General features: G+C 40.9%; 1 protein-coding gene across 1 annotated transcript; it reads left to right on the forward strand.

Annotated features, from left to right (window-relative positions):
* Positions 1 to 404: 404 nt before the first annotated feature.
* On the forward strand, positions 405 to 12,411 carry cfap91 (cilia and flagella associated protein 91). Its single transcript, XM_028990421.1, has 16 exons — positions 405 to 649; positions 803 to 879; positions 2,330 to 2,487; positions 2,594 to 2,671; positions 4,507 to 4,563; positions 4,662 to 4,843; positions 4,924 to 5,101; positions 5,578 to 5,735; positions 5,828 to 6,010; positions 6,216 to 6,349; positions 6,438 to 6,560; positions 6,657 to 6,728; positions 6,808 to 6,954; positions 8,054 to 8,275; positions 8,523 to 10,177; positions 12,358 to 12,411. Exons 1-15 carry the CDS (start codon positions 583 to 585, stop codon positions 8,706 to 8,708), a joined length of 2,022 nt encoding a protein of 673 aa, XP_028846254.1. The 5' UTR covers positions 405 to 582; the 3' UTR covers positions 8,709 to 10,177; positions 12,358 to 12,411.
* The last annotated feature ends 72 nt before the right edge of the window (positions 12,412 to 12,483 follow it).

Below are 12,483 nucleotides of genomic sequence, written 5' to 3' on the forward strand. Positions count from 1 at the left end.
ATGTTTGCCTACAAAGCAAAGGGTCGGCGCCGTCCTACCTCATATCTCTCAAGTACAGTAAAGTAAATGAATGTAACATTTTCATTATGACATACTGTTCCCACTACGACCATGTAACAGCACTGTGTATGCTAACAGAAATTGAATGAAACTAAACTATACTTACGACAAATGCTTCATCTCTTCATGAGAAATGTGGGTGGAATTTGCAAGTCCACACTCAAGAGACATGAGAGAGCATTTCAGATCTATGATAAGAGTGTAGTAAAAAGCCAATGTTATTCCTCTAAAATAATTTGTCCTGTGGTGAAATTTACAATTAAGCAGTGTCATATTCCCCTCAACGCTCTCTCTCTCTCTGACAAACAGTTGAAATGGAAAAACCATGTCATTGATGAGAAAAACTGAAAGCAGCGTTATCCAGGCGCGGTAAAGGGCTGCTGTTGTGGTGACGTGTGGCGGAAATGCTGCCCTTTGCGTCCGTTTGCCATCTCCATGGTGACTGTGAAAGGGACTCCTAAGCGCCGATGGTTGTGAGGTAGGAGTAGATTTTCAGCTCTTTAAATAACCTTAGGCGTGAAAATGAGCGTATCTGCGACGCGTACCGAAAGAGGGGCTCAGGCTGAGAGGAGACACGACTACCTGTACGGTAAGAGCTTTAATTTCACACTCCTGCTGTCGCCTGGTCACTTGCAGCAGCGACGTCGTGGGCTTGTATGGTGTGTGTGTGTGTGTGTGTGTGTGTTTTTATAAATATATATATGTCCCTTCTCATTTATGATCATTCTTGTGTTTGGTGTAGATCCCATATATACGGTGTCTGGTGAAATGGACCACGTGAGGAGACGCTTCAGAGCGCATGCGTCAGAAGACAGGATGGTGGGTTGTTGTCCTCCAAGCCTTTGTTAAATTTTGTAGGTGAAAAAAAAGGTTTAGATATGTGCATTCACAAATGTATTTATTCGGAGAAATTCATTAATTTAATCTATATAAATTATATTAAATCATTATTTGGTTCATAAATTAACTATGGGAAAATATACGTTTAATATGTTTAATTCTATTTGATCAATTATGACTTTATTTATTCAAACTTCCTGAAGTTTTAATAATATTTAATGGACATTATTTAATTTCTACGGAGCCCTCTAGTGGGCATGTTGTAGAATAAAAGGCAGAAGAGTGGTAGAAAAATTGCAATGTGGTATAGAAATAAATCTGGTCATGTGACCATGCAAAGGGCGTGACCAGAGACCTGATGGATGTGAAGCACGAGGAATTTGAGCTGATACAGTACTTAGCATGTTGAAAATGCATTCCTGTAAGTTTGCAGTGTAAGGTCACAAAGATTCTTAATTAGCATAGTGACCACTTATGGCAAAAATAGTCAGGAACCGTAATGAGCTTTTAGCTACGATGGGATCGTAGCTATATTACAGGAATGCATTATCAATTACATCCGATTACATCTCTAATATATACGTATATAGCCTGCAGTGTAAAACAAGGTGAATATGAAGAAAAACCCACAACTGCAGCCAGGGGGCTTCAGGGAAAAAAGGTTGGGAATCTACCTGTATTTGCTAAAATAAGCAGAACTGAAAGACGTTAATGGCAAGTGTGCCATCCTCTTTTGAACTAGGTTGTTATTGCTAGATGTACAAGCAGTCTGGTGAGCAGATTTTCAGAAAGACTAACAGATGTTAAAAGATCAGCCAAAGGGGTGTCCAATCAGGTGCCACTGATCGACAGACAAAGTAGTTCTGCTGAAAAGTCGCATTATGAAATAAATAGGCCATTGTGAAAAATGCCATTTTGAAATTAAAGGCTGATTCTGAAAAAGGGTGTTTTGGAATAAAAACTAATGAAATGAAATAAAAGTTTTCTAAAATAATAAGTATTGTTGGGTAAAAGTAATGAAATAGCAGAATGCAATTGATTTTGCAATAATTAGCTTTATATAAAAATGTGTTCATTTATTTCATTATTTTATGTTTCTATTATATGTCATTCACTTATTTATTCATATATTTTTTCATTGTGTGGAATTTATTTACTTTGGTGTTTATTTACTTTGCAGTTTCATACTATGGAAACATTTTTTCGTTCATAATTACATGAAAATGATGAAATAACTAAAATGCATTCAGTGTAATGACACAGTGATTTAAATGTTTTAATTGTTTAGCTGTTCCCTTAAATGCATTATTGCATCCTTGTCATCTGATGGTTTCATATTTATAGTGCAGTATAGAAAATAAATAGAGAAGGTTTGATTTTAGGTTTGAATTAAAACAAATTTAGCTGTTTGCTGTTAATCTGCCCATAGAAGAGAGTCCCAAGGTACACCTCCATGTTCAGTGATTTGCCCAATCATCCCTCCTATTCCCTATGCCTTGATGCTACTGACCAAGTCCCACCCTTCATTGACCAGTGTTGGCGTGGTCATATGGAGAGGAGGAAAGATGCTCTGAATCATCTGACAGGGTAGGAAAACTACTTATTTATGAATGAAGACTTTATGAGGAAATTATTACATTTATTTTTATAATTTATTGAGCCAGTTGGACTAAAACTATTTTTTTTGTCCCAGGAGCATTGCAGTGATTGGTAGGGATAAAAAGGAGGATTGCATTGTTTCTGGGGCAGACCACTGGAAGTTTTTTAAGTGGTAAGAATCCTCTGCACAGGTTAAATGACTTTGCACGTACCACCTGTGAGTAGGAGGAGGAAGAATAACAACAACAACAACAACTTTTATTTCTTATATAGCCCAAAATCACATACAGTATGTCTCAATGGGCTTTGACAGGCCCTACAGTTGACACCCCCCACACTTGACCCTTCTGCACACAAGGAAAAACTCCACACAAAAAAAACTCTAGGAGATAGAAAAAAAAGGAAGAAACCTTGGGAAGGAGTGATACAGAGAGGGACCCCCTTCCAGGGTAGAGTGAGCCTGCAAATAGTGTCAGTGCAGTGTTGGGGATGATATAATAATAAGTCCTACAGTTGTAGGGTTGGAGAAGTCCAGGATGTAGTCAGTGTCATGGTCTAGATTACGTGTCCATAATGATGTTACTGGTCCATTTGAAGATCCCTATAGCTGTAGTTGTAACGGTGGTGGTGGCTGTAGTGACCCTTTGGTTTGTTTCATGGTATGTCCTTGTTAAGCAGTTGTCAGGAACCAGGATTTATTTGCTGGTCTCTTCACTGGGGTCTGCCAGTAGTCTGGGTGCTTGATTCCGTGTCTCGGAGAAAAACAAACAGAAGCAGCGGCAGACGGTTGCACTGTACGACCAATACTGAAATATGTGGTTATAGTGGTATATTGGTGCTACAGTGCCCGGTACCCTAACTAGGACAGCCTAACTAGGGTGAATTTAACTTTGTCTAACAGGGGGACTCTATGATAAACTGGACTATAATTGACACTGTGTCAAAATGAAGTGAAATGAGGGTCTAGGACTTTAGCAAAAAGCCAGAGAAAACAGATAGGTTTTGAGATTGGATTTAAACACTGAGACTGTGTCTGAGTCCCGGACACAATACCAATCTGATCCTGTTCATTAGTAAAATGCATGCAATTCATAATTTCATGCACTGCATATTGCAATACTCCCTGTGGTTACAATTAACTGGCCTGGTGGCACTTTGCTTCATTTGATTCTGAAATTGCAGGGCATGTAAACACATTTGTATGAAACACATAAGGAAACACAATCCGGATAAGCATTACTGTTCCACTGAAGTGCAACTGAGAAAACTACTGTCCCCACACACTGCTCCCTGGCCACCTGTCATGGCTGCTCAATGCTTGACGCACAGGACTAATTTGTGTGCACCATGTGCTGTGCTTACTGTGCTTTACATTTACATTAGACGCCCTTATCCAGAGTGACTTACTATCAGTAGTTACAGGGACAGTCGTTAAGTGTCTTGCTCAGGGACACAATCGTAGTAAGTGGGATTTGAACCTGGGTCTTTTGGTTCATAGGCAAGTGTGTTACCCACTAGGCTACTACCAAAGCTCTGCTTCACAAAGACAATCACGTCACTTTCACTTCATCAGCTGAACTAACAATCACCAAATGGTATGTGTGTCCCTGGTCATTTCCTGCCACCATTAGATTCAGGTGCACCAGAGCTTTTGGGTAGAGTCTTGCTTATTTAAACCACAGCTATAAAGTTTGCTCATGACTGTTGACTGGACAGGACTTAGTTGTGTGGGATTCAAAGAGCTCTAAAAGAGTTATAGGTGTTTTTATAGGTGTTTTTCTGCCAATTAGGGTCATTGGGGCCAATTCTGCCATACAATGTCCAACATTTCCTCAGTGGGAATTGGTACCATGCCCATGGATACACTGATTATTTAAGGAACATGAATGCTAGATAGGAAAAGGACCACTGCACTGGGATCAGACTTGATCAAATTTGTGTCATGTGTGTACAAGTGCAAGTGAATGTAATGAATGTTTTTCATTTATTATATCTCCATCCATTCAGTTCACTCATCCCGTTCAACCATCAAGTTCGTCCTGATGTGGTCTTTGCTGTAACCAAGTAAGTCAGCAATCCTTTACCTCAGAGGAGCCAATTTTTTTTATTCCAGACTCAATTTTCTGTTTGTTTTTTTTCTGTATGTTTTTCTTATTCGATAGAAATAACACGTTCAATGTGGATGGTGCGGTAAAAGGTCAGCCCATCCCCACCCACTGCACTGTCAGTGTTCAGACAGACTATCGTGATAGTGAGGCACAGACCAACCCATACAGCCCCCAGTACATCCTTCATCCTGGGACCCCTCCACCAGAACTGCTCACTCTGGCAACACTTTCATGGGGTAGGAGTCACTTGCGGAAAAAACGGGAATAAACAGACCTTGTCTTCTGCATTAAACATCCTTTTACCACTTTTGATTAGATCATGGGCTGCCTGTTGGCCTTGCGGAGGTAGAGCTGATTGAGCGGGTGAGAGTCAAGCGGAGCTGGGAGGCGACTCTGCCTCCTCTAAATGACCTAAGTCAGTTGGATAAGAGAAGGGGGATGATGGAGGAGATGGAAAGGAAGGAGTGGGCATTTCGAGAGGAGGAGATTTACAAGTGAGGATTAGAAGTAGAATTGTTAATGTACTCCCATGTGAAAATTATTCTCTCTCACACAAATAAAACAAGCATCATTCAACCCAGGATTCAGATTAGACCTTCAGAGTTTTTTTTACATCATTTTTTTATCTCCCCAAGCAGAACTGCTTTTGGCACAGTATGATACTGTTAACATGAAATAAAAGTGCATCTTGAATTTAATATTTGCATTGCGTGAGAAGAAAAACTCAAACTCAAAGTCTGTGTTGATCAATTTTTTCTTGATTATGGAAACTTCCATTTTAAGCTGTCTGACACATTGAGGGTGGGTGGACGGTTTTCCTAGCTTGTGTCCACTTCAAACTGGCACTTATTTTTATCTTTTGAATAGCGTTTCAAAAGCATGTTATCCAGTGTTTATTTCTGCATATAAATATTCTTGTCTTGAACATGTGCATGAATGTAACTCACTGTGAGTAAACGTATGCATGTAGGCTGCAAGAGGCTCGTCTAACCATGATAGCAGACATCTTGAAAGAGAGGGAGAAACGGCAGCAGCAGGCCTTGGAGATGAAGCTGAAACAAAGCCTCTCCCAACACTTACTGGACAAGGATGTCCAGCTCAATAAAATACACAAGAGCTACAATGTCTGTGAGTCTACCACACAACAGTCTAAAGCATGCTCCTGCAAGTACAAGCAGAGCATTCAAATGAATTTATTTTGTCCTTCCTTTCTTTTGTAGCTTTACGAAATCTGGTGCAGAAGAGAAACAATGTTGAAAGGACGCTAGAACGCCATGACATTGTGAAGGAATACTCTCAGTACAGCTCACAGACATATGCTCCTCTGTCCCGTATTGGTGTGTTCCCAGACCATCATCCAGACCGAAAGGTATTCAAGAGCCGCTTCATGGACACCTACGCAGGTCAGTCTCCATTCTCTACTGTGCTGGCAGAGAACACACTCATGACATGAAATATGTTCTACATCAATACATTCTTTATTAGTCACACAATCCTTGCTTCTCAAGGCAAAACCATGTCATGCATCATGAAGTAATGGATCAGCCTGCTGAAGCACTTCTGAAGTCTCAGAACCAGCTAGGTTTTGATGCCTGTTCAATCCTTCAGGCCTGTTGGAGCTGGAAGCAAGTCTTCCTCAGTCAGCTCTGGAGCCACGAATCAAAACCCCCAAACCCAAGGCCAAGACAGGCTTTGTTAGAGTATCAGAATGCAGGGAGATGGAGGTCATGAAGACCTATCAGGTATACACAACTGGTGCAGGTTACTGGTGACAGCTTGAACAGTGAGGTGTTTGTTTAGGTTGATGCTAATATTCCTGGTGTCTTTCAGCTTCAAAAGTCTTTAAAAGATGAGAAGGCCAAGGTGGTAGAGAAAAGACCTCTGCGCTTCCTTTACAAGACAGAGAAGCCTGTTCCTCATCCACCAACCCCCATTGTGGAGACTCCACCTGAGGTTTTGTTATTTCTTTGGAAACATGGACATGGTGTATGCACGAGAGGATTTCACATATCTTCTTCCATGGGCCTCTGAAACATTGTATCTCCACAGGGAGTTGAGGAAAGGGAGCTGGCTGTTATCTGTATACAGAGACTCCTGCGTGGCCGATCCATCCAAAGCCAGGTACAGGTGTATGTTTATGGCGACAAGGGTACTATATAATTATTTGTTTCTGAGGTAACGTTCACAATTTACATGGTAGATGTTAGAAGGGAAAGAAAAGTGCTTGGAACTGATCCAGGAGCTGCGCACCACCCATGCCCTGCAGAGAGAGGAACAGGAGCTGCTAAATGCTGACAAACAGGTTACACTGGCTTTACAGAGGCAGAGAGGACTGCACTCCAACACGGTGAGAGGATGTCACAGTAGAAGCTGGTGGCTCTGTTAACTCACCTGCAGCTAGGGTTGCCAAATTTCTCAACCCCAAATGAGGGACACTTTCTTGCAGGTGTGTGCTCGACAAAACTGTATTTGAATACGGGACTGGAGGTGTTCTGGAAAGGACAAATCAAAATCACACATATTTTGGGATGTACCGGACAGTTTGGGACTGTTGGCAACCCTACTTGCAGCAAAGCTCAATTATGATCATTTAAGGAAACAGAACATTCTGGCCTACTTTCATTCCTGCATGTTAGATATAGCACATAGGGGTGTTTCTAAGGTCCACACCCACAACAAACCCTGTGAACACCAAACACCCCCTCTGGTGAATCCCCCCAAACGCACACACAGAAACATAAAACATATTAAGAATTGTATATGAACATATTTTATTGTTGTCAAAACCATACTGAATTTAACCATATAAACATATATGGGGCTTTGACATTTTCTTGTCCATGTTTCATCTGTGTTTTGCACTCCAGTATGAATAACTATCCACCAAGCCAAGGATTACCATAATGTTAACCAATAGACAGTGTGCTCAAACAACCCAGGAAAAATTGAGACATAATGATCTTGAACTGGCAATATTATGAATGAAATGTGCTTATTTGTAAGCACCCCGCCCCTCTCCCCTTTCAACAGGTTGCCCTCGCATTCACTTCCCGCATAAATGGGTGTGAGAGAATTTAGTGAATGAGTGAAATATAATACATGATATATAGCACCAGGGAATCACAGCCCATTGTGTTTTCTGCATTTTAGACTATGTGTACAGTTTATTGTGTTCACGTTCTGTGGGGTGGATTTTCAGAAGCGAAATATTTTTTTCTTCTACAAATGTTTCTGAAAGCCATGGTCTCTGTGCAACAAATCAACTTCTAATTAATATTAGATTTGAGTAGTGCCTCTTTCCACTAATACAAAGTAGACATTAGACAGTTCACATTAACACAGTAACTAAAATAACCCATGATCTAAACCCATGATCTCTCGTGTCAGTACTGCTTACAGGCAGCAGGATGCCGATGTATGATGAACATGTCTATATTCCCTGCCAGGTCTCTGTCATACAGGACTATGAGGCAGGTGTGACCGGTTCAGTTTTAGTGGACATTCTAGACTTCCTGTCCAAGGAGCTGCTGCGACTGCACGAGGAACGCAGGATCCATGCGCTCTCAATGCTGGCTGAACGCCAGCGGTGCATGCGGGAGGCAAAGGAGAGTGGGAGGAGGCAGATAGAAGAGAGGAGATGCCATGAAGAGGATGAGATCTTCAAACAGGTCAAGACAGTTCCTTCCAAAATTAGTGATGACTGTTACTTGTTCTGTACTGTGCAGCATTTCTAAAGTAGTTCAATCTGGTGACACCTCCATCACATAATAACAATTCTACCTGTCAATAAACAAGAAAAGGAATTCCGCTTATTGTCAAGTACAAAGTAGAATACAAGTACAGTTTTATTGGAATTACTTCTTTGTAGATGAAGTGAACGAGTAAGCGTATAATTAAGAGCATTGTTTGGAGCAGGTGATGAATGTACACCAGGACACTGTGGAATTATACCTGAACGAGATCATCCTGGGCACCATTGAGCAAACTGCTGACTCACAGGCCAGAGTGGAGATACAGCGCATGGCTGAGGAGGTCAACAACATCGCCTATGCCATAGAAGAAAGGTACAGCAGGACATCTCTGCAGGGTTTAATCAAATAAGCTTCATGCAGTGGAGTTCAGAAGCTGTACAACTCTACAAATAATCAATAGCATAAAAACCTTAATGAATCTGAGGTCAATGGTGTCACAAAATTGAGCTATATACAGAGTTCCTAAAAGTACAAAGGCCCTACAAGGTCATGATAGAAAAACATTTTGCATTTCCACCAAATAGTGTATTTTCATGTTGCTCTCCAGGATCCAGTAACTGTCCTGCAGTTAACAGAGAGCCTCTCCTTCAAAGAATGCTGCTCCATGCCATCTCGTTGCAGAAAGTAGAAACCAGACAACTGAGAATGCCAAAAAAAAAATTCCTGCTCCGCAGCACTATAGCTAGAACTAGATATTTTTCTAGTTTACATTAGTTTTTATTATCTTATACTTTATAAGTTTACTTAGTTAAACCAGAAATAAATAAATTATAACATATACTATGACCATTTATCATAACATGACATAAGCTACAGCTACTATCTCTTCAATAATATTTGTTTCTCAGTCAGACTGGCTTGACAGGAATTTCACTCTGAGGATGACTCTAACCTCTCTTATCTTAAATAGACTTTTACTCCACCCTTCTGTACTCTGACCTTCTAGCAGCACCCTTCTGCTGCTCTTTAAATCTGCTCTGTACCTGGAACTAATGGATGTGATTGGGACATTTTTTCTGTTGAGAAGATTCAGGTGTCTTTTGTATTTGGTGCAAATTTGAGGGGGCGCATGCTAGAGGGTTCTGTCAAGCTGTGAGACATGTAGACCCACACTTCTGACTTCTGATTTTTTGATTATTGAAATGGTTTAGTCGAATCAATCTTTAGTCTAATCTAATCTTTACGCTGCTGATTCATGATAATAATGATAGTAAACCTTTCAAATTTGTCTAGCATAAGATTGGGCCCTATTAAGCATCGTAAGATCTGTATAACAGCAATTCCAAGTAATAGCTGTGAAGTAAATGGACAGCTTTATGAAAAGGGCTGAATATCATTTAACCACATGTACCGTTATGTCTGCCAACAGTAACCTTGCAGTACAAATCATTCAGATGACGATTACCCATACCAAAATCCCAGGGATCCAGACAGTCATCCTCAGAGTAAATGTAGAGAGCGATGCAGAGAATGAGACCATTATACAACTTCTGCAGTGGCTCATCTGCTCATCTTTGATTTCAGAAGCACAGTGGCTGTAAGGTTCCGTAAATGTGAAGCTGAACTAATATGGTCTAATGTGAGCCTGTTGCATTCCGTTCTGGCCATATAATTCCTGTTAATGTGATACTACATTTTCTTCTGAGAGGCCGCTGAGTAGGGTCTGTTCATACAGAATTCATTCTGAAAGACATAGTGTTATGAGTGTGTTATGTGTTTGCACCAGCCGCACCCATCTGCAATCTGAGGAGATTGTGGCTGATCTGGTGTACAGTTTCCTCCTGCCTGAAATACAGAAGATGACTATCAGAGACAGAGGTGAGTAGTCACATGTAGTGACACTGAGATTAGTGAAAGTGATTGTGTGATACACAGCAAGTACAGCACACTGTGACACAACAAATGTTTCCTCTACATTTAACTCATCACAGAGGCGTGACCATGGGGTGGGGGCGGGGAGGGGAGGTGCTGGGACCTGTTGATCACAATCACAGTTCTTCTTTTATTTTAAGGTTGGTAAAACCAAAAGCTATGCATAGGTGGCTCATTAAAAAGCAGACATCTTCAACCTCTGTTGCTCTATGACTAAGCCCAGCACTGCTGCTAACACAGACACGGAGCACAGCGCACACATGTAAGGATTTAAAACTCCAAAAGATTTAGATAAGCCTACACAATCTTTCAGCTCTGCCCCTGTGTCGGCTACTCCAAATCTCTGCCTTCAACACAATATATAGTCCGGCCTGCCTGACTTAAATATGGATATCCATAAATGGATATGAATAATTAATTATCCCAAGTGGACATTAGGAAAGACAGCTGGTATCAGTCTTGACCATGGCTTGAAAATTCCATTGTCCTTGATGCCAGGTTTTGTTTTGCCTGTCGCAAATTTAGTGTTTCCAATTCAGACCACGAGGACCTATTCACCAAACATGGCTGCACTAATTGGAAAAAGAGCTCTAAAAACAGACGGTGGCTTCCACAAACACACATCTACTATACTGCACATCAGAGCCATGTCTGCATGGAAAGAGTATTGCCGTACTACATTGTAGATGTTTCATAAGTTTATTGAACAATAGGTTATAGGTTATATATATATGAGGGTGGTAGTAGCCTAGTGGGTAACACACTCGCCTACGAACCAGAAGACCCAGGTTCAAATCCCACTTACTACCATTGTATCCCTGAGCAAGACACTTAACCCTAAATTTTCCTTAATAGGAAGGTGTTAATGTCACCATTAACACACAATAAGACAAAGGAATTACTAGCTAACCTTTAATACACTCAAAAACCAAAAAAACTTGTACAGTGTTGCTCCATGTTGCTGACTAAAACAAGTTGCTTACAAAGACAGTGGGAAGTGTCAGGACAGTAACAGTGCGGTACAAGAGAACAAATACAGTGCCTTGACAAAGTATTCTTTGCTTTTCCACATTTTGTCACATTACAATTCATCAACCACTATGTTGTTGTGCTATACCTTTTACCTTTTGGGGGAATTCTTTGCAAGCTTTTCACCTGTAGAGACTAAAATTTTTGCTGATTCTTCTTTGCAAAATTGCTTCAACTTCAGACGGAAGTTGTGAGTGTCTGTGAACAGTCATTTTTAAATCTTGCCTCATATTCTCAATAGGATTTAGGTCTGTAATTGGACTGAGGCATTCTAACACAGGAATATGCTTAAATATCTAAATCATTCCTTTGTTCTCTGGTTGTATGTTAAGGTTTAAGGTCTTCCTGATACTTTTTTGGGTCAGGCTGGCTTACGTGTAAATAATCAACTCGCAGACTGCCGAAGGTGAAAGTCAAACCCAGGTTAGAGAAGAAGCTCTGTGGGCGTGTCAGAGGAAAATCCATCTGACATTTTCCATCAACGATTATATACCAATACAAAGTAGAGTATCACATAAGGGTGGTAGTAGCCTAGTGGGTAACACACTCGCCTATGAACCAGAAGACCCGGGTTCGAATCCCCCTTACTACCGTTGTGTCCCTGAGCAAGACACTTAACCCTAAGTTGCTCCAGGGAGACTGTCCCTGTAACTACTGGTTGTAAGTCGCTCTGGATAAGGATGTCTGATAAATGCTGTAAATGAAAATGTAAACATAAAATCCAAATAAAATACATTTTGTTTGTGGTTGTGACATGACAAAAATGGACAAGGTGTGTGAATACTCAGGGCACTGTATATGGTGCTAAATGGTGTTGTAACGTAGTTGGTAAGAATCAGAAGACCATAAAGCCATTTACTTGTGTCCCTGACACTTAACCTTGGGTGTCTCCAGGGAGACTGTGCTGATTGTAAGTCGCTTTGTATAAGACCATCTGGTAAATGTTGTAATTTTAAAAGGAATGGAAATGAAATAAGAACATCTTCACATAAATAAGGAACACTGGTAATTGGCTGCTGTTTCACTGTCCATGAGCAGAAGCCAGTATACACACATTTTTGTGTGTTATTAGACTAATGATAACGTCTCCTCTCCAGTGAAGGAGAACCAGCGTAAACACCTCCAGGCTGCACACATGATTGTCAGCCAGGGTGCTGAGGTTCTGCAGGGACCTCCCTCCCCTTCAAAGAAGGTCGAAGAGGAGATCCTGCAAGAAGCCATCA

Source organism: Denticeps clupeoides, chromosome 9 (assembly GCF_900700375.1).
Source record: "Denticeps clupeoides chromosome 9, fDenClu1.1, whole genome shotgun sequence".
NCBI lineage: Eukaryota > Metazoa > Chordata > Actinopteri > Clupeiformes > Denticipitidae > Denticeps > Denticeps clupeoides.

What these genes read in the sequence shown, in the direction of transcription:
- cfap91 (XM_028990421.1), top strand. Translation starts at nt 583, where the DNA reads ATGAGCGTATCTGCGACGCGTACCGAAAGAGGGGCTCAGGCTGAGAGG. An exon ending in GAGACACGACTACCTGTACG is followed by an intron (nt 650 to 802) that starts GTAAGAGCTTTA and finishes TGTTTGGTGTAG; the next exon opens with ATCCCATATATACGGTGTCT. An exon ending in ACACAAGAGCTACAATGTCT is followed by an intron (nt 5,736 to 5,827) that starts GTGAGTCTACCA and finishes TTTCTTTTGTAG; the next exon opens with CTTTACGAAATCTGGTGCAG.